General features: G+C 53.5%; 5 protein-coding genes across 5 annotated transcripts; 1 reads left to right on the forward strand and 4 right to left on the reverse strand.

Moving 5' to 3' along the window:
• Nucleotides 1-232: 232 nt before the first annotated feature.
• Nucleotides 233-2,118, reverse strand: M421DRAFT_91674 (delta 8-(E)-sphingolipid desaturase; the record flags this gene model as incomplete). The annotated part of the gene is made up of 3 exons (XM_033597965.1): nt 233-1,147; nt 1,195-1,602; nt 1,681-2,118. 3 exons carry the CDS (start codon nt 2,116-2,118, stop codon nt 233-235), a joined length of 1,761 nt encoding a protein of 586 aa, XP_033449403.1.
• A 2,652-nt stretch (nt 2,119-4,770) lies between these two features.
• On the reverse strand, nt 4,771-17,594 carry M421DRAFT_419675 (E3 ubiquitin-protein ligase HUWE1). Its single transcript, XM_033592212.1, has 4 exons — nt 17,072-17,594; nt 9,504-17,022; nt 5,185-9,456; nt 4,771-5,131 (listed from the first exon to the last, which is right to left on the reverse strand). The coding sequence occupies exons 1-4, from the start codon at nt 17,114-17,116 to the stop codon at nt 5,037-5,039; spliced, it is 11,931 nt and encodes a 3,976-aa protein (XP_033449404.1). The 5' UTR covers nt 17,117-17,594; the 3' UTR covers nt 4,771-5,036.
• Nucleotides 17,595-17,869: 275 nt separating this feature from the next.
• M421DRAFT_4333 (uncharacterized protein) lies at nt 17,870-18,253 on the reverse strand (the record flags this gene model as incomplete). The annotated part of the gene is made up of 1 exon (XM_033594631.1): nt 17,870-18,253. The coding sequence occupies one exon, from the start codon at nt 18,251-18,253 to the stop codon at nt 17,870-17,872; it is 384 nt and encodes a 127-aa protein (XP_033449405.1).
• Nucleotides 18,254-18,820: 567 nt separating this feature from the next.
• On the reverse strand, nt 18,821-19,429 carry M421DRAFT_4334 (ubiquitin-conjugating enzyme E2 N; the record flags this gene model as incomplete). Its single annotated transcript, XM_033594632.1, has 4 exons — nt 18,821-18,996; nt 19,045-19,176; nt 19,230-19,318; nt 19,377-19,429. 4 exons carry the CDS (start codon nt 19,427-19,429, stop codon nt 18,821-18,823), a joined length of 450 nt encoding a protein of 149 aa, XP_033449406.1.
• A 319-nt stretch (nt 19,430-19,748) lies between these two features.
• On the forward strand, nt 19,749-24,596 carry M421DRAFT_60820 (uncharacterized protein; the record flags this gene model as incomplete). The annotated part of the gene is made up of 1 exon (XM_033595826.1): nt 19,749-24,596. One exon carries the CDS (start codon nt 19,749-19,751, stop codon nt 24,594-24,596), a length of 4,848 nt encoding a protein of 1,615 aa, XP_033449407.1.
• Between the last annotated feature and the right edge of the window lie 19 nt (nt 24,597-24,615).

Here is a 24,615-nt window from a genome sequence, read left to right on the forward strand (position 1 = left end):
TGAGCTATCGTATTAATAAAGTTCGGTATCTGATTGCGTTGAAGGACGATGAAGCTGACTTCGGGAACTGAGGCATGCTAATCGTCGAATTTTGTCTTACTTGGGACTGGTGCTATCTACGTAGCAGCAAGATGAAGCAGACACGCACCCGTCAAGAATCATATTGTTCTGTAGTCGTAAACCGCTTCTTTCCTGAACGCCCGGGCAATGAAGCACTTTCGTTGCCAATCATTCAGTGCAGTCCGCTCTCTCCTGTAGCAGCCATATCCTTCTGACACTCTACCATCATCTTGACCATGTTCGCAACCTCTTCCAACCTACCGAGGACAACCTTGTTGCCCTCGACAAATCCGTAGCAGTGGTAACGGATACCGGTTTTCTTACTGAACTCTCGGACTAGCTCCTGTCCTCTCCTGAGGTTGTGCCTCGGCACCCTGGGGAACAAGTGGTGCACGGCCTGGAACTGGAGACCGCCGTGAACCCAGTCCAACCACACAGGGCACTCGACATCCATTGTAGTGCGCATCTGACGCTGAGGGAAAGACTCGGTGGGTCCAAGATCGCTTGTTGGCATGCCCCAGTGTGACAGCGTGATCTGAACGTGCAGGATCATCGTGACGAGATGGCTGATAAGGACAAAACCGATGCGGATGGGCCAGGTGGGAAGTGTGCACCAGACGAGCAGGTAGCCGAAGATGAACCAGTAGCACGCCATGAAGACGAGTTCGACAGGGCGTGTCCACCACGCTGCGCCAAGCTGAGCTGCGCGAGGCGAGCACAGATGGCACCAAGAGAGTAGGTAGAGGTTGAATCGCGCAAGCGCCATGATGGGGTAGTAGGTGTACTTCTGGTATGGCAGGGCAACCTCGCAGGCAGCGTCCCACTTGAACTCGAAGTCCTTGTAGAATGTGGAAACAACACCCTTAATGTACGTGGGCGAGTTCGAGAAGATGGGTGTATTCTGAATATCTGGGTCGTGTTCTGGCATGTTGGTGATCAGGTGGTGTACGTTGTGGGACGACTTCCACCATCCGATCGAGAGGCCGCAGCAGAAGTCGGCGATGAAGGCGCCGATCAGGGTGTCGATGACGAAGTTGCCAGAGATGCCGCGGTGACCGGCGTCGTGCGCCGTGAACATGATCTGTTGCTGAAAGATGTTAGCAACCGCTTTAATAGGATGTGGAATAGGCTTACCCAGAACAGCCCCAAGAAGAGCGCAGATGTGAGATACCACTTGCTGTACAGCAGATATGCGAAAGCAGCGAAAAGGGCAGCATATCGGATGCTTTCCCAGCCGTATGCTGAGTAGTTGCACTTGTATAAGCCTTCCGCCTTGATCTGCTCGTGCAACTCGCGGTAGTCTAGCAGGATTTGGTGTTGAGTCTCGGTGTCCACCGAAGGATTCTCTCTCAGCCCATCCATGATCTCCTTCTCCTCGAGCTCAGTAGCATACTGCAGGCGGTGTGCTATCTTATCGAATGTGGATGGCGGAGGTGCTTCAGACCTTAGAAGTGGTTGCTTCTCTGGGTCTGGTGTACGGGACCTGCACGTGTTGGCGCATGCGTCGATAGGGCTCAGCTTCTTGCTCAGCGTAGCAGCGACCTTGAGTTGGCATTAGCATATGCCAGTGGAGTACCCTCGAACCATGTTCGCAAAGTATGCAAAGGAAAGGACACTAACAGAGCTCAGGTCAACACTTCGTCGTGACCGTTCATGTGCGGCTTTGACGGCTTTCTTCTCGTCTAGGTCCGAGTCGGAGTGCGGCTTGGCGGCGCGAATAGGGGGCTCGAGGTTCGTCCACGGTTCTTCTACACGACCAATGCGGTACTTCTTCATCATCAGGAGAGCCTTGTTGGAATGGTAGCTGTTACGCATTGGGTCAGTTTCAGGTTTCAAAGATGGACAGCGAGCTATCTCGCTCTTGTATCGCAGCGCATACATGTTGATTTCGTCGGTGGCATCGCGCCCGACCATGTGCAGGATTGCAAGCCGACCACCAGGGTGGTTATCGATCCATGTTGAGATGTCCAGGGCGTAACCCTCGTGGATGACAACCGGGTCGCCTTGCGCAACCAGTTGCTCGATAACTTGCGCGGAGATCATGTTCTGCCCCAACATGGCAGCGATTTGGGTAGTTGTGGTTGCGGGGAGGGATCAGAAGCAGACCCACGGGACCCAGGCGTATAAGTACTGCTAAGCCGTATTTCACTTGACCCCTTGGTCCTCTCAAGACTCAGGCCTGAGATTGCGCGTAGGCACGGGTCAAGGTGCCGAAACCAGGAAAGACGGAGCTGCTTGCGAGCGGCACGGGGCTGAGTCTTCGTGTCCCAAATGGAGCTGCCTCTGTGGAGTGCAAAAGAACGCCGTGGGATTAAAGCTTGGGCCAATCAACGCAATCCAGGGTCCAGGACCCCTGTTCGATTGCGGCTTAGTGGCGAGCAGGTACACACTTTGCTCAGATCTTTGGGAACACGTACTGGGTACGACGCCTCATTGACTCGCACTTGCACTGCGGGTTCCACCCACAATATGAACTCGGCTCTTCTCTTTATGAGATACGCACCGTACTCTGCTGGTGCCTAGCTGTCTGGTGTAACACCATGCGCGCCGTTTCCAGGGTTTTCGCCCGTCCCCCAAGTCCTTGGCGGATCAGGAAAAATCGGGGCACAACCTGGATTCCCAGTGGGCAAGACATCTCGCTTGTGGGAAAACCACTTGGAGGCGGATGGCGTGTCTTCGGCCGTTGTTTATCCGTTGCAGCGCGGGACAAATTGCCCCAACATTAGAAATTGTGTCTGTGGCGCTGTGCATAGTCCTGCATTGTATCTCTGCAAAGCCGCATATTTGCGACTGCATAGGCAAGCAAACAATTCTTGTGATGCCCGCTGTTCCTCTCGCCATGTCGAGAGCCGCTTATCATTGTCCGCCATGTCACGGTAAATGCTCCCGCTCCTAGCGCGGAGACCTGAGTCGTCCAATGATAATCGTTGTGTGTGACCGTGCCGTTTTCGACGCCCCTCACTCCGTGGTCCAGCCGCTTTGAACTCCTCAGAGACCAGGCGTGATGATGATGCGCGTTGCAAAAGCCCCCTCACCGTGCCCAGAAAAACCGCAGTAAAGGCTGCAATCCCGACAATCGTACGGTGCGATGATCGAGAAAAGGTAATAACGAAGGCGTGAGATCTGGGGCCTTCCAATTTCAATTGGCCGGTGGCTGGTAACACCCATCAGGCCTTCATGGGTCTCGGTGGGTCTTTTGCAGCGTGGAGATTTGCCTAAAGCGGCACAAGTTCTCCTGTCATTACTATCGCTTGTCGCCTTCGCCGTGATTGCATGACGGGCATGTGGAACGGCTCCCGTGGCATGCGGCGAGCAAGTCCAGTGGAAAGGCTCCTGGATCAGTCCAGTGGTGTCACTGGGGCCGTCGTCGCGATCGCAGCGATGGTCGATCGAGCCATGCCGGCACCAACCTCGGTGGGCAAACTGTCGTGAGGATTTCCTGGTCTGTTCGTGATACCTCAGGAGCCGTTTGAGATCGTCCTCGACGGTGGCCTGAATAAAGCCTAGTCTTCAACGTCGTCTTCCTGTAATCAACGACCACATTTTCCGCTTTCTCTTTACCTGCGTTTATTTTCGCTTTCCCTCTGCCTGAGTGTCGCGGCTTGTGTTGTAACTAGAGGCAGCCACGAAGGCGCGCATAGGCGCTCAGGCGATGTTGCATACTGATGTGAAATCATTACAGCACCGCACGACTTGCGCGACTGCCAAATAACGATAGCACAGGTCCCCAGTGCCAGTTTGGTTTCTGCTCGTATGGTCAGAGATGTTGCTAACTCTCATGGTTCGCATGCGTGTCGAGCCGCACAGCCTCAAAACGAGGAGAGGAGCTTGTTGTGCGCAAAGTGTCCCAGCTGTACAGTTTACGGTCGGGTATACGCGTGCGAAAGTTAAGTGAGCAAAGGAGGTCTGAAGAGTGCTGTTGGCGTTGACGTGGATTATTCATCATCCGGTGCATCCGAGTACCAAATCAGCGATTCGCTCTCGCTGACACCACGGATCGCGGAAGGTGTGAGCCCGAAGTTCCTAGAGCAATAAGATTTCAGCGGCTGGTGATCGACAACTGCGACTAACTGATGGAAGGAAAGTTCCCGCTGTCAAAGGTGTACGCGGACGTCGTTTCAACTCCGTGCACGCATGGGCGCGCAAGCCTCAACTGGAAGACTTGCATCACTGACAGGTTATGGCTGCACCTGCATTTTTGAAGCCATTCTGCAGAGCTTAATTGACCGCAGTTTACAGACCTATAGTTGTGTCTTTGTCTAATGTGACAGCCTCCTTCAAAATTTACTGTGCAAATCTGCTTGTGCAATTCTTCTAGGTCGTGGACTCGTGGTCCAGCACCAACACATCTGCAAAGTATCACGTATCTGCATTTTTATACTAGAGCTGAGCGATCGATCGAATCTTTTAGACACACTGATCGTTGGGGGCGCATGTTCTGAGGGTAGGCGAGGATGACTGGTTTCTGGAGTCGCTAATCTGCATGAGACAGGTACCGACACTGACTCCATGGTACGCCAAAGCGAGTCACGTAGTTTGACGACTGACAAGAGACGTTGCGCTCGACCGAGATGATCCTGGAATACTATTACTGCGAGACACTGTCGCGATATCCTTCTGTGGTGCTTTTTTTGCCGACCAGTTAGTAAGGTGAGTTGATCAACGCTTTTCTCCACATTTACATCACGAGTGGCAAGAAAGTATGATCAGAACAAATTTGCTCATCCTGAATATCTACAGTACTATCATATATTACGCCAAACGCTCCTCAGCCCCAAACAATCCGTGTCAGCAAACATGGGCCTGCACTCCCAGTCGACCTGACTTCATGCTGTGCTGGCATCCAGAACGCTGAACGCCCATCAATCACTCGCCATTTTAGGCTCATACAAAAGCGCCCTTGCAATGCATATCGAAGGTCATGAATATGTAAGGAAGCGCTAAGGAGTCGATACAGTCTGAAATGGATGCGCTGTTCATGCGAAACCGAAGTACTCACCACCGGCGGTCATGGCTGTGTACAAAGCCTTGCGAAGATCTTCATAGGACTCGTATTCGGGAAGATCGAGCTCTGCGGAAGTGTTAGCGGTATTTCAATGTCATAGTAAAGAGATGCGAACTTACGATTGAAGCAAGTGTGGCTGGATGGCAAGCGGTCCTTGCTACCGTAGTCGCGATGAATGTTGAACTTTGAGAACCCATTCATGCCCTCAAGTTCCTTGAAGCCGTTCAATGGCACCTTGCTGGTTCCGGTGACAAATTGAAGCAGCTTAGCCTGCTCTTCCTTCTCGAAGGTGCGCACAGCACGCCAGAACCACTGGATCTGTGGCGAAGCAGCGGTATAGTTGTGGTATTCGGTATTATTCTTCCAGTCATCCACGTTGATGTCGGGAAGACCGGAGATGAGAAGCTCTAGTTCCTGCTCGCTGAAGATAGACACGAGCTCGGCGGGGACGATATCGTGGAAGCCACGAAGAAATTCCTTAAGCTGTTCCTCAACAGCGCCTGTGAGACGGTACTCTGTGATAAGCCGGATGTACTCATGCTTGTTGTCCTCGGTGACCGGGATATTACGACCGTTCTCGATCAGATCAACGGTCTGCATTTCGCCGAACGCCTCGACTTCAGTCGAGAAAGTTTCGGTGATAATATCCGTGATGTCGTTCTGCAGCATCCATTCGAGCGACTTATAGTACTCAAGGTCGAGAGTCTCCATGTCCTTGAGGTTGACCTGCTTGCTCATGATCTGCTTGTAGACCGCACGACTGAAATGGCAGTCAAGAACACGGCCCTCGTAGAGCGCCTTCCCGATGATGCGCCCAATGAATTTGAAAAACATAAGATGCTCCGGGTTGATGGAACTAAGCCTATTCGGGTGGAAGGTTGTGCGATCGGAAGCGACAGGCACGAATAGAGCGTAGTCAGCGTTGAACATCTGGCGGGCGATGACTTGGAACCACTCGCGGGTCACGCCACCGGCGTCGACACCTTCTTCACCATGGAAGCGGATGCTGAGCTTGCCATACTTCATCTCTTCAGCAGACTTGAAGTATAGAGACTTGAAAGAATCCAGGAAGACTTGATCTCGGCGCACAGACAGCTGCAATGGCGGGTGAGGTTGACGGTCGCCACCACGAGAGTGAAGCTTCCGGTTGAAGTAATTGCGCTTGTTGTCGAATTCCAGCACCTTCGAGTTTTTAACTAGCAGAGAGAAGGTACCACTCATTAGCTTCGGGTTTTGGCGGACAAGATCGTTCAAGATCTTGCGGTGTTCTTCTGTGAAATTGAAGAAGAGGTTCTCCATCTTGCTCTCTGGCGGTGGGCTGGAGAGTGCAAACTCCTTCGGGAGTATCTTTGATAACGGAAGCTCCTTTAGACTGGTGTTCTTACAGACAACCATCAGCGACTCGATAAGAGGCAGCAGTGTGGTCGCAATGTTGAGCATGTTCCCGCGTTCGCGGATGACCGCCAGACAATTACTGAGCTTACTCCAGAGCGGCGCAAAGGCAGCATCTTCATAGAGTGTCAACAATATATCCTCCTTCTGCTTCGGCTCAAGAGCCTCAGCATTGGCTTCAGGCTTGTCCTTGTTGTCGCGCGATGGGTCAAAGAGGTAGTCGAGCGCAGTCAAGGCCCTCAACAATTTTGTCTGGTCTGAAGTCGCAGGCGAGAACTTGGCCAGGGCAATACCCTGCACATCTGTGTGTGATTCTGCCTTAGAGACCTGGGCTGTCAAGCTGGCAAGGTCATCGAGAATGTTCTTGGCGAGATCTTTTGCGATGCCGAGCAGCTCCTGTCCGAAAACCTCTTTTGCGCCTGGGATAGGCGAAAGGTTACTAATGACAGATAACGTCTCTTGGAAGACCTTGCTGTTGCACTCACGAGCTGCAAGGATCTTAGCGACCAGGCGCAGGTTGTTCTCAGGAATGTCGGGCGGCATGATCGTCCTGTGCCTTTTAGTCTTCTCTTCGTCGGGCTTGGCCCCTTCTGGCTTAGAAGAGCTGCCTTCGCCCTCTGTGGTCGGAGCGGTAGTCGCAGGCTCGTCGCCGACTGCTGCCATCTCCGTGTCCTGCCCAGCCGCTCGCCCCGCTGGTGTTTGCTCAGTTTCGGTGACTGGAGCTTCGGTGATGGGGGCTGCTGCGGCAGCCTCGGTAGCCTTCTTAGCCTCATCTGCAGCCTTCTCCTTGTCTTTCTTGATTTGCTGCAAAGGATGGGTGATGATACGAAGCAGACCTGTCAGCTGCTCCATGATTGAAGAGCTCTCCACAATGAGCTTTCGATCGAGAAGGGTCAAGAGTGCATTGACAGGGTATCGTGTTGACTTGGCATCCTTGCCCTTGCCCTTGCGGTTCCCGCGATTCTTAAAACCTACGCCTGTCTCGTGCTCGGTCAAGAAGAATTGCCATACAGCTGGATTCTTCTCTGTCAGCTGTGCGAGCGTATTGAGACATTGCTGTACAACCATGAGTGGGGAGACATCCGAGTTGATAGATAGTGCACCGTTCTTGCGCGAGATCTTTGGTGTCTTGTCTGCAGGCTGCTGCGGCTGCTTTGCGCGGAGTGAGAGCTGTGCGAAGCTACGTTCAACGGCGTTAACGTCGGCACTGCCATCCTGAAGGATGGACAGGAGAATGCTGATGACCTCAGCGCGGTTTTGTCGGTTCTCGCAGACATAGCGTAAGATGGAACTGAGACTAGACTTTGCACTACCCTGCTGAGGGATGAACATTAGCCTCAGCAGAGTTGCAACACCTGCCTTGTCCAGAATTTGAACGCAAGGGCGCGCTTTCTTTTTCTGCGAAGGGTCTTCGGGGTGGCCTCGTCGCCCACCACGCTGGTAACCCAACTCGAATTGATTCAGGCGACGATCGCCACCGTATGCTCGAGCTTCTGCCGAGATCTCCGGAGGTAGCTGTCGCAGAGTGTCCTCGTCTGTATCCATGAGGACTGCTGCTCGCAACGCAGGGTCCAGTGTTGCGAAGAAGCTGGCAGCATCTATCTCCTCAGCTTGAGGCGCAGGAGCACCGACGTTTGCTGCGTTACGACGGCGGTTTTCCTCTCGTTCGCGGCGTCGGCGGTCGGCTGCTTCTTGTTGGAGGAGCTCAGCACGCATCTCTGGCGGAAGAGCAGCTAGAAATTCCTCGTCGAGCTCAGTGGGTTCCTCAGTCTGAGCAGTATTGCCAGCTGAACCAGATGCCTGCTGTTCTTGAGCCTGCTGTTCTTGGCGCGCTCGTTGCGCTTGCTGCTGACGTTGCTCTTGTCTTCGCTCAGCAACTTGTTGCAGCAGCACTTCTTCCCGAAGCTCCTCTGGCAGTGCATCGAGATATTCGAGGTCAATGCCCAGCTCGGTGATATCATATTCACGGCCCCTCAGTATCGTGGTGATGCGCTGTACTGGCTCAGCAGGGGCTTCGGGTTCTGCCAGGCCGGCTTCGACACCCGCCATAGAAGTGCCTTCAGCTGCCTCGGCAGGCTTCTCGGTAGCTTCTTGCGATACAGCAGTCTCTGCTGCGCGACTGGCAGCCTCAGCAGCCTCAGCAGCCTCGCGTTCTTGTCGCGCCTTCTCTTCCTTTTCCCTCGCCTCGCGCTCCTCACGCTCCTTCTGATCTCTGCGCTCCTGCTCTTCCTTGGCCTTGCGAGCAGCCTCTGCCTTTCGTTCTTCTTCACGTTTCTTTGCTGCCTCTAGGGCGGGAGGCACTAGAACCTTGAGAATAGAGTTGATAACTAGCTGACTCTTCTCGTACGCATGTGGGCCGTAAAGGATTCTAGCTTCCTCTTGCCAGCGTTGGCTTGTGTAAGCCTTCGCAAATGCGACTGCTGAGTGTGGGTCTTCACGGGCCGAGCGAGACATGCCGTTTGGTCTTGGAGGGACCATGTTGCGGTGGAAGCCAACATCGAACGGCGGTGGAATTCCAATGGGGAGATTATTGAAGGAGAGATGGATAGCCCCACCGTGTTGTTGCAGCTGCGGTGCGTTGCCCTGGCTCATGGCGTTCAGCAGATTGCTAATGAAGGACACAGGGCTGTCTGCATTGGCTGCACGAGGGCCACGCCCCTCTATTGCGTGCACCCAGTCGCTCTCGCCTCGACCGGCAGAACCATCACGTCCTTGGGATCGACTGCCACGCTGTAGCAGAGGGTTGATGCCATCGTCTGTTGCGCGAGGACCAGCACCCGGGCGGTGTGATCGATATGCTGGAACAAGAATGCGATCGCCCGGTCCAGCAGGGAACATCCAGGGACTCAGTCGGTGAGTGTGGCGAGAGGTAGATGCGGCTGGCTCATCCCAACCACCGCCTCCCCAGCCTAGCTCTGGCAGGGCTTCTTCGTCATCTTCCATACCAGGATCATAGTGGATGTCGTCTTCATCGTACTCTTCTTCCTCGTCTTCTTCGCCTGCTAAAGTCAGTGCAAATTCTTGAGGGACAGAATCGTTATCATACCGTCATCGCCCATCCCATCACCCAGAAATTCCTCAATGTCACCCCCTTGATGTATTTGTCCAAGGAGCTGAGGTTGGTCGAGAATGAAGCCACTCAAAGGGTTGGTGGGCATGTTGTCTCGGTTCAAGGCAGTAGGGAAATCGTCGCCTTCGTCGCTCCAGTCATCTTGATCATCAGCGAGACTACCGCCTTCATCGTCGCCAGTGACTTCTTCCAACTCCTCGACCAGCTCGTCCATCGCATCCATCGCAGCCTCAGCGCTCATCTCTTCCTCATCGTCATCGTCGTCATCCATGTCCTCGTCATCATCATCATCATCATCTTCGTCATCTTCTTCGGAGTCGTCATCAGTGCCGGACTCCATGACCGGACCATCGTCGAGCTCGACCTCAACATCGACATCACCAGGAAGGCCTTCAATAGGGCCCATGTCGTCAATATCCATGTCCAGCATCTCGTCTTCGTCTTCAGAAACGACATCGTCATCTCCAAGCTCTCCGCCTTCGTCGTATTCCATGTCATCTGCATACGGATCGTCATACATCATCTCCTCGTCATCCTCATCTTCGTCATCATCGGATTCGTAGTCATCGTGAGGTTCGAACAATCCGAGGGTGGAGTTGCGGAAGAGATCAGGCGTTTCCTCGCGGTCGTTCTCAACAAGATCATCGTCAGATGCTGTCGAGATCTCGGACTCATCAGCAGAATCTGGAGCTGAAGATTCGTCATAGTGCGTGCTGAGATCCATCGCGACGTAGCAGAGCCACTTCAGAGGCTTCAGAATGTACTTGACAACTCGTTTGGCGTTCGGGAAGTTGAGATCGATATCCGAGATTGCTGTTGTCAAGATGGTAATGAAGTTCTTCTCGTACATGATCTTCGCCATCTGCTTGAGGTTCGGTGTAAGGTCCGCGTTTGAGGTAAGCATCTCACCGTTGGCGCGCTGCGACACCATCCTTGAGAAGATGTCAGCGATACCCAACAATCGTGAATACTTCAAATCGAGTGCCTCATCAGAAGTGCTGGCGTCCTTGAAAGCCTTCAGTGCATGCTCTAGAACGAACTTGCGTACGAACAACAGATCTTGTTCAATCTCGGCGTAGGGCGACATCTGGCTCGCCTCAGCCTTGGGTAGGGCATTCTCTCCCGTCTTGTTACAAAGAGAGACAATGAGATCGATCGCGCAGTTTGAGGTGGCAAGCTTCTTCTTGAAGGCGAGATCGCCCTCGTGGTTCAGTGTACCGATGGGTACCAGTACGTTGAGCAGATAGTTGAGCACACCAGAACGAGGCTTCGAGGGCGTCATGACGTACGGATCGGCCTTGCGCGAGAAGTTAATGAAGTCAATCTTCGTGCGGTTGTAGCTTTGCAGGAGCTCCGCCAGGCACCTGAGGATGAAGCAGCGGTAGATGTAAATTGGGTGCGCATCAGCCTTGAATATGGGCTTTTCGGGCTTGCTTGGATCTGAGGTCGCAGTCGAAGGTGTCGAGACTCCGTCCGAGGTGGGCTGGGCATCCGTGGACTCGGCGTTTTCCGAGACCTCTGCGGTGGATTCAGTAGGCTTTGGAGGTTCTGCCTTGTCTTCAATCTCCTTGTACGCAAGCAACTCGCATAGCAGGTAGTGAATAACGCCGTCAGGGTTCTCGACGACTGGTAGCCTGAAATCTGTCGTCTTGGTCCGTTCCAAGACTGGCTTCTGGGGTGGAAGCTCGCTCGATTCCTTAGGCTTGTCGGCCTCAGAGGTGGTGTCTGAAGGCCTTGCTTCGGTACTGGAGTCGGCGGGAGGCTCCTCACGCTTCAGCATCAAAGTCTGTGGCTTTTGATTAGGGTCGAAACGCGTCAGTTGCAGCTTCTCATTGGTGATTTCGACAAAAATGTCCGGAGCTCGGATGGCCAGGTTGTACATCTGACGAGTGTAGCCAGTCGTGTCGGTTTGCCTCCGATCGCGCGATTCAAACATCTGTTGGATCTCTGTGCGCATGAGCTGCCTAATCATGTTGTTGTCTTCAATCATGTGGCGAAGCACGATCATGAACGCGCTTCGTAAACCTTCATTGGTAACACCAGCAAGCTGCTTGATCATCAGGAAGATACGCTGGATGTTGCGCTTCTCGGTCAAACGTGAGGCGAGCTGGCGTGTACGTGTGAGCATGACCAGCACGCGGGTGACTGACAGAGCCAAGGACTCGTCCTTGCCAATACGTGGAAGGATGTCCATGATTGCCTGGAACAGGAGGTTCTTTTCACCGCTGCTTACAATGGGCTCGGGGATATCATCAACGGAAGCCTCCTGTTGCGAATCGCTGGTTGGTGGTGTCCACTGAACTTCGCGAGGAAGCTGGTCCTCGGCCAAGAGCCGCTCGATGATGAGAAGCACCTGTCCTATCCATGGTGAAGACTCCTCGGGCGTCTGGTCTGGGAAGATCTTGATGAAGCCAAGCAATGTGGCGAAGTTATCCTTCAACTCTTCCACGATGACTTCGTAGAAGCCCTTCTCTTGCAAAACCAGGGCAAGCAGATGTGCAGAGGCAGCAATCTTCTTGCCTTGTGAGCGGAAGTCTTCGCTCTGATACGAAATCAGAGACTGGACCAGCGTTGCACCGATCTCTGAGCGCATCGCCGGTAGTTCGGATGCCTTTGCGACAGCTGCAGTGATAAGTTCTGCCAGCTCGAATGTGACGCCATCATGAGAGTTGAGGATGTCCAGCGATCGATCGACCAGATTTTTGCGGAGAGTCATGCGCTCCTTCTCCAGATCATCCAAAGCAATAGCTTCGGCCTTATTACCAACAGCCATCCGCCGCTGATATGCTAGGGCATCATGAGAAGCGACAAACGTCTGTACTGGCTGGCCTTCGGGCACTGGTGTGCTAGCCAAAGCGTCCGGCATCTCCTGGGAGGCATCTGCAATAACGTCTTCCATCTGGATTGATCGAGAATCTGGTGCATCTGAGGTGTTTCCATCATTCGTGTCATCGCCGGTAGAGTTACTAGCAGTATCGGTATGCTCGGGAACTACGACCTCGGCTCGGCTGGGTGACGCAGATGGTGGACCGCGGGCCTCGATCTCGTACTGCGGGATCGGATTCCTTGACAACTGCCCACGAGTCTGGTTCTGGCAGTAGTCGTGTGCCAAGTTGTAGTTATCACAGCAGCGGTACAGGGCCTCTTCAGCCAAGCTCTCCTCGAATTCGGCCTCCTTCAAACGGGCCATGTGCTCACCATTACGAGGAGACCATGGCTTGATGATAGGCTTGCTGCGCTTGGGGATCTTGTCCACAGTCTTAGACGCTCCGTGTTCTCCCTCGCACTCGAGGATAGACCGCAGGATGTTGATCGAGGTCTTGACTATCGAGGTGGTTGCTTTGTCGATCAAGTCAGAGTTCCAGGTCTTTGCCACAGGCTTGATGGCAGCATGGCGGAGCTCGACTAAGAATTGTGCTGTGGAGAAGTAATCTGCCCTAGTAGTGTCACGATCGGGTCGACCTTGCATTGCCGACGTCTGTGGCGATTCACTGATGATCTTGTTGTTGGTGATCTGCGAGTAAAAAGCGAGCATGATCTTGATGCCGCCTAAAGACAAATGCAGCAGTCGCTTGCTTTCTTCACTCGCAGCGTCGCCCTCCCTACGAGAAGCCTCCGAGGCTGTCTCGAAAAACTGATTCAGAACATTTGCAAGAACCTCAAACCCTCCAAGATTCCTGAAGGAGACGAGGAGCAAAGTCAGTGTTTGGGTCCTATCCATGTGCGGGTCGATCATGAGCTGCGACAGGGAGGTTAAGGTGACGATCCAGTACGCATAACGATCTTCCACAGATTCAGACTCCTTCGCCGCCTCAAATTGAAGCTGGTCAATGACTGCTTGCGCGAGCTGATCCGAGACTATCGTGGCGCATTGTCTCTGGTAGGTCTCCAGAGTCCGTCTAGAGAGCAAGAGCCTACCAAGAGACTGGAAGAAGGAAGCAATTTCCAGCGGTATCCGACTAAGAAGCGAACGAAGAGTCTGTGTGTTCCTGAACTGCGCACTGTTCTGGCTTGGCACGGGAGTTGCAGATGCCACATCTTGAGATAGTGTTGCGTCCTCGCTTGTGGCTCCCTCCGTAGGGTCCGGAGCGCGGCTGCTAATTCCCATACCAAAGACGTGATCAGCTTCAGCTACTCCAAATCCAGGGCTGACAATACGTGTCTCTCTCTCCCACGCTGTCGGCATGTTCTTTTGAAGGAGAAGCTCCTCCCAAACGCAGCTACCATGCAGCCTGCCAAGACTGTCGACGAGGCGCGCATACATGTCAGCAAGGTTAACTTGGGCTGATATATTATGCTGCTGGCGAGGGCTGAACATCTGGCTCTGGAAGGTGAGGGTCATGGCCGAAACAAGTGTGTGTGCGCAGACAAGCGACTTCACGTACTTTGTTCCGTTCTTCACTACTTCGCTGTCTTGAGAAGTATTGGTGGTGAAGGGCGCAAAGAACGCTGTGCCACCGGAATGGTTTAAGAGAGGCTCGAGCTGCTCTAAGGCACGCTGGGTCCGCTTGATCAACGATGGTACTGTGATGTGCGGCTTCTGTTCGACAAGGACCTGGACAACACGACCGAACTCCTCGCTCATACTACGCGACTCCTTGGCCTTGGGATCAAGGCAGGCGAGACTGGAAATACTGAGGATCGACTCGACACCGTCTGCCTCGATGAAGGCAGCGCACATTGCATGGTTGGAGAAGAAGCCGCTCAAGAAACGACACAGGACGCGAATGTACTGACTGGTTGTTGGACCTTGAGCGCTGTCCTCTGTATCGATGACCTGGTCGATGGACACAGGTTCTGCAGACGAATGAGCGGGCGTCTGCTTGTCAGCGTCTTGCATCTCGATATCTGCGGTAACAGAGCTGGGCTGCTGCGCTTGCCCGCTCACGGATTGTGAGCCTACGAGGGCTTGGCGACCACCAGCTACGAAGAGCTTGCCATAAGCCCCTTCTGTCCAAAGCTTCGCGCCAGCGCCTTCCTTTTCAGCTTTGGCAGCGCAGAGTTGTACGACGCGAGCGATCAGCTCACTCAGACAAGAGAGCACGCGTGCTTTTAGTGGCGGATGATGGCGCACCAATTCATCGAAGGTATTACCAATCATAGTAGGCATCTCTGTGTCGGCGTCAAGAGCCTTGACGTGAGCTGGACTTTCGAAGATTTCGAAGAACCGAGGAAGAGCTTTCGAAGACTGGAACAGCTTCATACCAGCTTCAGCCAAGCATATCGCTCCGAAAGCAGGAGGCAGTGTCGAGATAGCTTCAGCAACCGGAAGGATACCCGTAGCCAGAGGCAGCCCTGGCACTCGCGGAGCATATCCTTGCTGCGGCCGAGGGTTTGCAGCATCCGTGAGGCTTGCAATAGCGGCTGCCGTTTCTTCTGAAGCTGGCTCACCAGCCACCGTCTCTAAGAAGGCATCACTCAGGCCAGCTTCAGCGATGACCTGGTAGCTGGTCGGTTCGTTGTGAATGAAGCTGGTAAGAACATTGACAGCCATGCTCCACACAGTCGAACCGAAGATGCTTGCATTCGATAATACAACGCGGAGAGCAGTCAAAAGTTGCGAAGAGTCAATGAGTTGCCGCATGAGACGATCGAAATTGCCACCTGTGTGGGACATCATGTGGTTCAGGAACTTGAAGAGCCATCTGAGTGTCTGTTGGTGGTAGAAAGGAACCTGGTAGTCGGTGAGTTGAGTCTTGTACTCCCTAGGCATACCCCTGTCCTCTTCTGCGAGCTTCTTCGATGTATCGACTTCATACTGCATGAGGTCGGCGATGATCTCCAAGCCCCTGGCGCTCACAAGGGCTGCAAATGCATGCTGCAAATTGTACACAAACGTATCAAGGAAGTTGAGAATCTTGGGGTGATTGCGCTCTGCCTTGTCCGTTCGAAACTTGAGAACTTCGACAAGAATCTCCAGAAGCCCAGCGGACACCATGCTCTCTCCTGTGCGTGACTGCGATTGTGGGATGGTATTGAGTAGGGAGAACACAGCGTCGCGCCATTCGTCTTCTTCAAGGTCGATCAGTGCGCCATCTTCGGTATTGAGCCCAGTAACGAGCTTCCGGACAATGTAGAACAGCACACCGTGGTTCACATTGACACTGAGCGCAGTGCAGACATCGGCAGATTTGGTCTTGTGCTTTGCCAATGCCTCAAGCGCGTTGAAAGTGAAGGTCTGAAGTTCAGTCGAAATTCCTGTCTTGCCTTCGCCGGGGGGTTGGACAAGTTCAGCAAGCTGGAAGGCTAATTGCAATTGCCGTGGCTCGTCCGCGTCTTGTTGACCCAGTCGGTTATGGAACTCCTTTTCGCTGTGAACGAAACCCATGTTGGCAATTGCAAGCAAACGGACAGCCACTGCGTCGTCTCGTCCAGCAGACCCACTGCTTAGCATCTTCGCCGCCCGCAGCTTGTGCAGTAGCTCATAATGCGCACTTTCAGGCAGCTCTACAAGCCCCTGCTTGAGCAAATCATGGATGTGGTTATTCGCAACCTTGTCCGCTGACAGCTCGAAAGTTTTCGGTCCGTTCGGTCGGCCGCTCGTCTCTCCCGGAGTGAGGGATGACGTACTCGGCGATTCCGCGGTCGGTGCAGTTGGTGTTCGCGGGGTCTGGTTGCGCATGTTCGACGTTCGACGTACTGGTGTTGGTGTACTAGGTGCATCTGTACGCGGTGCTGCCGGCTGGTTGTTGTTGCTACCCTCTTCAGATGCCACGCTCGGCTCATAATATGAGATATGCAATCCTCCAAACTCCTGCTTCAACATAGATTCTGGTAGCTTGTACAGCCCACTCAAATCAGCTGGATTGAACCTGTCCGTATCATTGCGTCGATCGCCCGGAGTTTTGTCCTTTCCTTTACCCGCCGGTGTGCCAAAGATCGGTGCAGCTGCTGTATGACTCTTCGAAAAAGGTGCAGATAGCTTTTGGATCTTGTCTAGGCCGATGTTGTAGTGGCTAGAGAGCAACGAAGGGTGCAATGTGGCCGGGGCCAAACGCAAGCGCGCGGCTTGGTAGCGCTGCGACAATCGGTGACCGAGACGCAGGGTGGCCTTCAACAAGGATGTGGAGGTGGTGTTGAGGAGCTTGTCCAGACGTTCGCTGCTCGAGTACAGGCTGCGATTGCCACAGTTCTCCAGAAGCATCCGTGTGAAGCTCAAGAGCAGTTCGATCAGCTCACGGTCGCCATCCTGAGGTACGTGCAGGGTATCCAGAACGGCATCAGTGGTACTCGACTCAGCGCTTGTATTTGCCTCCTCTGCGTCGCCCTTCAACAGCAATCGCCGCTGGAAAGGTTGTGTCTGCGGCCCGTCCGCCATTCCATACTCCTGGTTGAAGAGTTCCAGTACGCGATCAAAGCGGTTCAGTACGGGTATCCAATGGTAAGCATCTCCTCGAGGAAATGGCCACTGCTTGGGAAAAGAAGCTAGATGGGCGGGCAGCTGGTAGAGCGGTATCGACTCTGTTGCTCGTACAAAGTCTGCTATCATCGGCGACTATGGAAATGTCAGCATAGCTTCATTGAAATGGAAGTATGTTGCCTACCAGAGTGGACTCATGCCGCAATGTAGCCTGCTTCTTGATCTTCATATTTGCGCCGAGCGCTCGGAGAGCAAACTAGCCAAACATGCAATCTCTCCAATGTCGCCTCTGGCGCAATTCTGAGCGGTATGTGGGAGGCGAAAGTCCCGGGTGTCGCTAGGCAAGGCTCTTTTGCGATGCAGGCTGCCACCTGTTTCTCCAGCTAATAAACTTGTGGTTTGTGTATAAGTGCGCAGGGACTGTCGTGGTGACGTCGATAGAAAGCGGTCGAACGGGGTTGCAGGTAAACACGTCCTCGTGGGCGGGGAAGGTGATGCGCAGGGCAGGTGCGGAACAGAGGCGTATCAGGAAAGCGCAGCCACAGCTCACGGTGCAGGCGTGAGTGTTTCTGAGCTGGTGCAGGGTCTTTGGCAGATGACTAATACCAGAGACGATGAGGTTGGACCTTGTTCGTCAGTCGTGTGGGGTCGTGGTGCTGTCAGTCTTGTTGTCGATAGCGGAAGCTTCAAGGTGATGCACGCGCCGCTCGGGCCGCTTACCTAGGTCCATAGATCACGACCACGCGTTCACTACTAAAAGCTTCAGCTTCTTCAATCTCGAAGTTTCGATTCACGTGTGACGTCATATTTGATACTTCTATTAGGCGACCGTCGTAGGTTGTAGAATGCTCGTGGGCTGGTACCTCAGGGCTGCATGCAGGTACCGATACACGCTGGATTGGTACACGCTGAGCCCTTACGCTAAGGGGTTACCACGAAAGCTTCATTGAACTGGATTCCAAGTACAGCAGCTTTCCTAATCTCATCGAGGTTGACCATAGCCTCGCTGCTCCCCCGTCTCCCTACCCGACCTTCCCTCATCCACCAGCCTAACCGTCTCCTCCAACACTAGCAGATCCCTCTCTAGCATCTCTGCCCAATTCTGCACATCACCAAGCTCGTTTAACTTCTTTGTACTCGTGTCACCGAGTTTCTGCCACTTATCACTCTCTTTCCTTAATGCTGCAGTCTGCCTGGCAAGCTCTTTCTCCTGCTTTGCAATGGCGGCGGAGTTGGCGTGCAGATCTGCTGTGCGTGTGCGCAGGTCTGTGTCGATTGATGTTCCGATTGAGGAGAGCGATGCGAGCACCGCTGCGCGAGCTTCGCGCTGTTGTTGCACCGTTGCTGCGGTGGGTGATGAAGACATGATGGGCCGAGTTGGATTGAATTGGGCAGGTGTGAAGTTTACACTGGCAAGAATTTCAGACAGTTGATGAAGGTTAGGTGCTTGTTGTTGGAGCACCGTTATTCGTATGTTTAACACAGGCTCCTCGCGCTGTGTCAAGCCCAAGTCGAGTTGCATGCAGGAGGGTGTGACGAGAGCTTGTGTGACTGGCTAGAAGCAGCCGGTACTGCATGTCCGCTGATCTTTCTACATATACTTGTAAGAGTGGCACGTGAGAATTTTGAGCGCAACAGTCGAAGACCGAGCAAGCACATCGGTAGATACATGTAGCGAGTGAAACACCATTCGTGTTTATTCGACAAACGGACCAGGGCCATTCTTAGAGGGCCATATCAATCCTCCATCCTGGCAATGTATGCTATTCAGATTCTCCGACCAGCGCCAGGCTATCCGTGCCGCGAAAAGGACCAAGTCTATACACAGTGTGGAGAGTCCAATCGCCCTTCCACAAAAAGAGGCACAAGGCTGAAGTTTGCCAAGTTCATGATCGCAGTCGCAGATACTGTTGCAAGCTTACGCAAATTGCACTCAAGCCTTGGCGTACTGCTGTGTCCATTCCCTCGCTGTGGCAATAGCCTGCGCCTGGTTCTCCTTCCACGCCTGAGCTACGTCGTTCGCGAGCGGATCGTCTGGGTTCGGTGCGCCGAGCAGGGCTTGGATTGAGAGGAGGATGGTCCTGATCTGCAGGGCAGGCGACCAGTTACCTAGAAGGGTCAGACAAAGTAATGCGCGCGTGTACAGAGTCCACTCACTCTTGAGAACGTCGAGGCAAATGCGGCCCAGCCTGTCGATGTTGGGGTGGTAGATCTTGGTGAGAAAGCGAACCTTGGGAGGGGTCATGGGGTAGTCATCTGGCAGGAAAAGCTCAAGCTTGAAGACACCACCTAAACGTTATCAGTCGATGATACGTGATCCTTCTGTATGCGCCCGGACGTACCCTCGTACGGTGACTGAGAGGGGCCATCGATGGTCACGTCGAAGTATCGCAGGTTATCATCGTGAGGAGTCGCAGAAATACCCTGAACTCTATAGCAAGCACCGTGTCAGCAATCACCGCCAGAAGTAGAACCTTGGGCAGACTCACGGCTCGTTCATTAGACGCTCGGTCTCCTTGATGATGCGCTTGGGAAGAGCCATGGTATTGTGTAGATGTGTGGGGAGAGAGGGGGTAGAAAGGTAAGTAAGCTCAGGGAGAATTGAGGGGGTGATTGTGGTGCTACTGCGTGTCTTCTCGCGAGCTCTGTGGTGTTTGCGCTGGCGATCACACAGCACGATCGTGGATGTCTGGGTCTGAGCCACAGGGCGAGACAACGGCCATGACCTCAGCGGGGTGGGGCTTGTGGGCAAGTGCCGCTGCCCAAATACGTCAAAGTACCTGGCCAATAGGAGTCGAGCGCAACACGTGCTCCTTCCATCTGTGCCTCACGCATCACCGTGACACCCAACCCCCTTCGCAATGGCAGCTTCGGCTGGGCCTGCGACAGCCTACGAGAGCCAGACATTTGATCGAAGCGTATCGATCGCAGTTGATGACGATATCGGCGCAGCCTCCATCTCCCCAGCAGGCCGTGATATCTGCTTGGCCAGCCGGACAGGACTGCGTATTCTAGATCTCGACAACTTATATACACCTCCGCTGTTCATTGCCAATCAATCATCATGGGATGTTGCAGATGTCCAGTGGTCGCCATTCGCTGCGCGTGCAGAATGGATCGCATCGACTCGAAACCAGTTGGCGCTCGTTTACAATCTGTCCATGCCACACAACTCCAAGAAAGCTCCCATCGAGTACACGCTACGAGCCCATGACCGCGCAATCACCGATATCAACTTCTCCGCTCATCATCCGGATCTTTTGGCTACCTGCGGCATCGATAGCTTTGTCTTCGTTCATGACTTGCGCTCCCAACGAACACCACTCAAACTTGCAGACTTTACAGCAGGAGCAACCCAGGTAAAATGGAATCGTCAGAATGATAAGATCATTGCGAGCGCGCACGATAAGCATCTTCATATTTGGGATGTCCGCAAAGGCGCTACACCGCTCACCACCATCGTTGCCCACAGCACCAAGATCTATGGCATCGACTGGAACCGCTCTGATCCTTCTAAGATCCTGACATGCTCTCTAGACTCGACCATCAAGCTATGGAATCATGTCGGCAAGACTGCAACAACAAACACGCCTCGACGTATCATCCACACTAACTACCCAGTCTGGAGAGCTCGGCACACCCCATTTCCACATGGTATCATCGCTATGCCACAGCGTGGCAACTCTAGTCTATGGCTCTACAAGCACATCAATGATAGCAGCAGGGACGCATTCATTGATGAAGCCGCCCATGAGTTCCGTGGACACAAGCCTGATACCCAGGTTCGAGAATTCTTGTGGCGAGTTCGAGGAGGCACAAATGATTATATCGACGACAGAGAATTCCAACTGGTATCTTGGGGCACAGACCGGTACTTGCATCTTCATCGCGTGGGACCGGAACTTCTGGACAAATCTGTCGGATTTCGAAAAGGCGAATCGAGACTCGAGGAACCCAATCTTATGCGGAGAGGGGCCGCATATGTCACATACCGCGATGGTCCCATACCAACGCAGACGACCAATGCCAAGGGTGAGATAACATCACCACGCGTACCACCGAAGGGCAATTTGTCTACCCTCCTTCAGAACTACTCGCTCCACAACGATGTGTTCAGCTCGCGGCACGCTGGCAACATTCGAGCTCAAACCATAGTGGACAATCAGAAAGCGCGAGAAACCATGACTGCTATTCCAATACGTCGTAATAAGAGTCGTGTAGTTACTCAAATCAAATGGATGGATGGCGTCAAGTTCGGAGGCCAACATGACAAGACTGAGAACATACGAACTCCTTCAGAAGAGAGGGATCGTGAAGACAAGAGCTCCAACCAAGAACAAGCCGATCTAGGAGCCGAGATCTCGCAGGTTGGCAGCAAATACAAGAAGCTGGAGTTCGAGAACATCGATGTGCCAAACCGTCAGTTGACTGTCGCGTTCAACGGGCCGTGGGGCGAGTACGAGCAGGCTACTGATGAGGTCAAACTTGTCTTCTTGCGACTGACCATCAAGTTCCCGGCGAACTACCCGAAAGCCGTCGAGATTGAGACAGATGTTGGCCCTATCCGCACCACAACGCCTCTAGATATCGATTTCGAAAAGACTACAGCGTCCATACCGAGAGAGAACCAAGAAGAGCTGGTGGAACGCATGCATCAAATTGCAGAAACGTGTGCCAGCCAGGAGCGCGAGGCACTGGATGCTACCCTCTCTTATGCCCTTGGGGAGCGTGGATTCGAAGACAGTCTTCACCTTCCTGAAGATCACCGCTCATCAGACGAACTTGATGATTTGCGGGAAGAGGAGAGCTCCAGTGAAGATGATGAGAACGAGGGCGAGTTCACGAACGATGTCATGCAGTCGTCGCACACAAACGCCAATGTGCCACTGCCTGTCCAGTGTTCAGTCCGCTTCTCCGCTTCTGGGTCGCTTGTGGTGGCCAGGATACCTCTAATCAGGATGCCGCCACTTCTCACTGCTAGCCCGTTCCGCATCAACCGAAATATCCGACATGGACCGCCCAAGGACGATATTTTCGATTCATTCGGTCGATTCGCATCTCGTGACGCCGAGGAGTCAGATGGGGGCTCCTCACTGGAATCTTCGGAGGCATCGTGGGAGTCTTCGAGCTCACCATCATCCGCATCAGGATCAGAGCCTATAGTTGAAGCGCACCTAGGCACGTTCCAGCCACCGATAGCGTGGCAGAAAGCAGGAAGGTTTCAATCTCGCAATTCACTACCCTCCTCGAACGGCGCTGCAAAACCAGCAGCTAGAAACAGATTCATCGTTTCCATTCTCTCCGCAGCCGTCGATGATCTGGTGCCCAGCAAACGTGTCCTCGCAGAACAGTACCGCATCTTTGGGCCGGGACCAGAAGTGTGTGAGCACAATGCTGATGTGGCGAGGAAAAATGGCCTAGACGATCTGTCAGACATCTGGATGCTTTGTAAGCTGATTCTTAGCAACGAAGTACCTTTAGAGATACTTCCGCAACCGCATCGAAGAGAACAGATCGTTGTACTAGCTCGCCGAGCTCTTGTAAGGATCAAGCGCAAGGACAGCGGTCTTGACCTTCAATTCGACGATGCAGACACCGTCTTGAATCCTCGTCTCAAAGGACGTATCAAATGGGGCCATCATGCTGTTGTGACTTGGCTCATACCAGCTTTGTTTGATCACTTCGAGCGCCTTGCCGATACGCAGATGCTTGCAATGCTGTCCTGCATTTTCGCAGAGCCTGCTGCTCGCGAAGGTGTCACTTCAGCCATGGCGAAGATGAGACGCTCACATCTCCCAATGTCGATGACTGCCCCAGCATTCTCGCTGGACTACTTTGCATCCCAAGAGATAGCATGGAGCCTCTTTAATCCAACTATCTCCGTCCCATCTACGCCATCACATTCGCGCTTTGCGACACCAGAAAACTCATTTTCGTGGCAGAAACTTGACACTTATGGTAGCCACAGTAGCTCGAATGGCCAATGGGGCAGCGATACGATGGCTTCTGGGCCCGTTATACCCTACTCCACCGATAACACGCCACCTGTCGTATCTAGGTCTTCAATAATAAGGAACGCCCACACGACAACGCACACGCCGTACTCTACATCGCCAGAGCAAAGCCATCACAATCTCAAGCGTGCTTCGACAGCGAACTTTGCAAGCGCTATCGCTACTTTGTCCCGGCCGTTCGCGAACGCAATGTCGGCGTCACCACCTATCAGGTCTCGTATTGATGATCTGTCAACATCAGCGCCAACAAGCGGAGTCACATGGGGCACAACAACGTTCTATGGCAGTGACTCCCAAGATCGCAATACCCTTGCGCCAGCACGTATCGGACACCACAAACGTGCCAGTTTCGCGGAACCGGAACGCATTAATGCCGACGACCTCTACGATTCAGACGAGGAAGATGAGAAGCCCACCGAGAGCGGTACTGCTCCGTACGATGGCTCGTCTGAGCATCGGTCGTCTGTTACGAGGATCGTTGGCGATGGTGGCGAGTCAGGGAGACGAATCAGGGTCACGCTCAAGAACCAGGATCAGTTCGACGATGAATCCTGTCTAAGTAGGCCTTTACTGGATATGAGTAAGGACTGGCTGTATCGCGCATGGAGAGAGCAGTACGCCGAGATGCTGAGTGGCTGGCAATTAGTTCGGACGAGAGCAGAGGTCTTGAAATTCAATGGGTTGGTGTCCTACTTCCCGCCAGATGACTCACACAGTAGCTCGAAAGCGGGCTCACTGCATCTTGCACTGAAGAGAGGACATGCAGACGGGGATGAGGACAACAAATCGAGGCAGCGCTCACGGACATCGACAACCCTGATGCCACCTTCGCCTGCACCCGGGCCACGCTCGCCAGCAATACCTCAAAGGCAATTCTCCCTTAATCCCGAGGCAACAGCCTTTGAGCCAGGGCAGTCAGCATTCGACCAGCCCGAAGACATACCCGGCTCATTCGATGTCCTCATTGCCTCAGAGAAGTATCTACGAATCTCTATCCCGGGTCCTATCCCGAACAAAGAACTTGATGAGAGTGTAGCTGGCCTTGGCACATCGCTTGGGCAGGCAAGCCTACACCCTCGACAAGGCAGCAGACCTGGTAGACCAAATTTCTCACGTGGCACGTCCAACGTATCTGGATCCTCGATATTGATCGGCAACCGTGCGCCATCAATTGCGCCTACAAAAACCACGTCCAAGCCTGCTACAGCGGAGCCCGCCTACAGCTGCAGTATCTGCTGGATCAAGGTCTCGGGTCGCTTCCGCCTCTGCCCCTCGTGCGGCCACGTTGCTCACTTCGACTGTATCGATGACGAGCTAGGTATGGAGGAAGGCGAATGTGACGTTGGCTGCGGATGTGGCTGCGGCTTCGAAGTTGAAGACGAGCGAACTAGGATGGAGGCATACATCGACGAGGTCAGAGCCGCTACTGCTTCAGGTGTCACTTGGGAAGACGGCAATGCATGGATGAATATGCTGCCTCCGGACTCAGAACTTGCGACGCCCAGTGCCTTCTCAGATAACGGAATATTCGATGGTTTCACATGGGGAAGAGGAGTTTCGAAACTTACAAGCAACGGCAATAGCAAGGGAAAGGAGAACCCGAGCGGGAGAGGAACACCAAGTCCAACGCCTACCCCAGCAAAGAAAAAGAAAAGCAAGAAGAAACCCAGGGCTTCAGGACTAAGCTACTACTAGGACCGCGATCTCGCCAGAT

The sequence above is a fragment of the Didymella exigua genome (genome assembly GCF_010094145.1).
Source record: "Didymella exigua CBS 183.55 unplaced genomic scaffold M421scaffold_11, whole genome shotgun sequence".
NCBI lineage: Eukaryota > Fungi > Ascomycota > Dothideomycetes > Pleosporales > Didymellaceae > Didymella > Didymella exigua.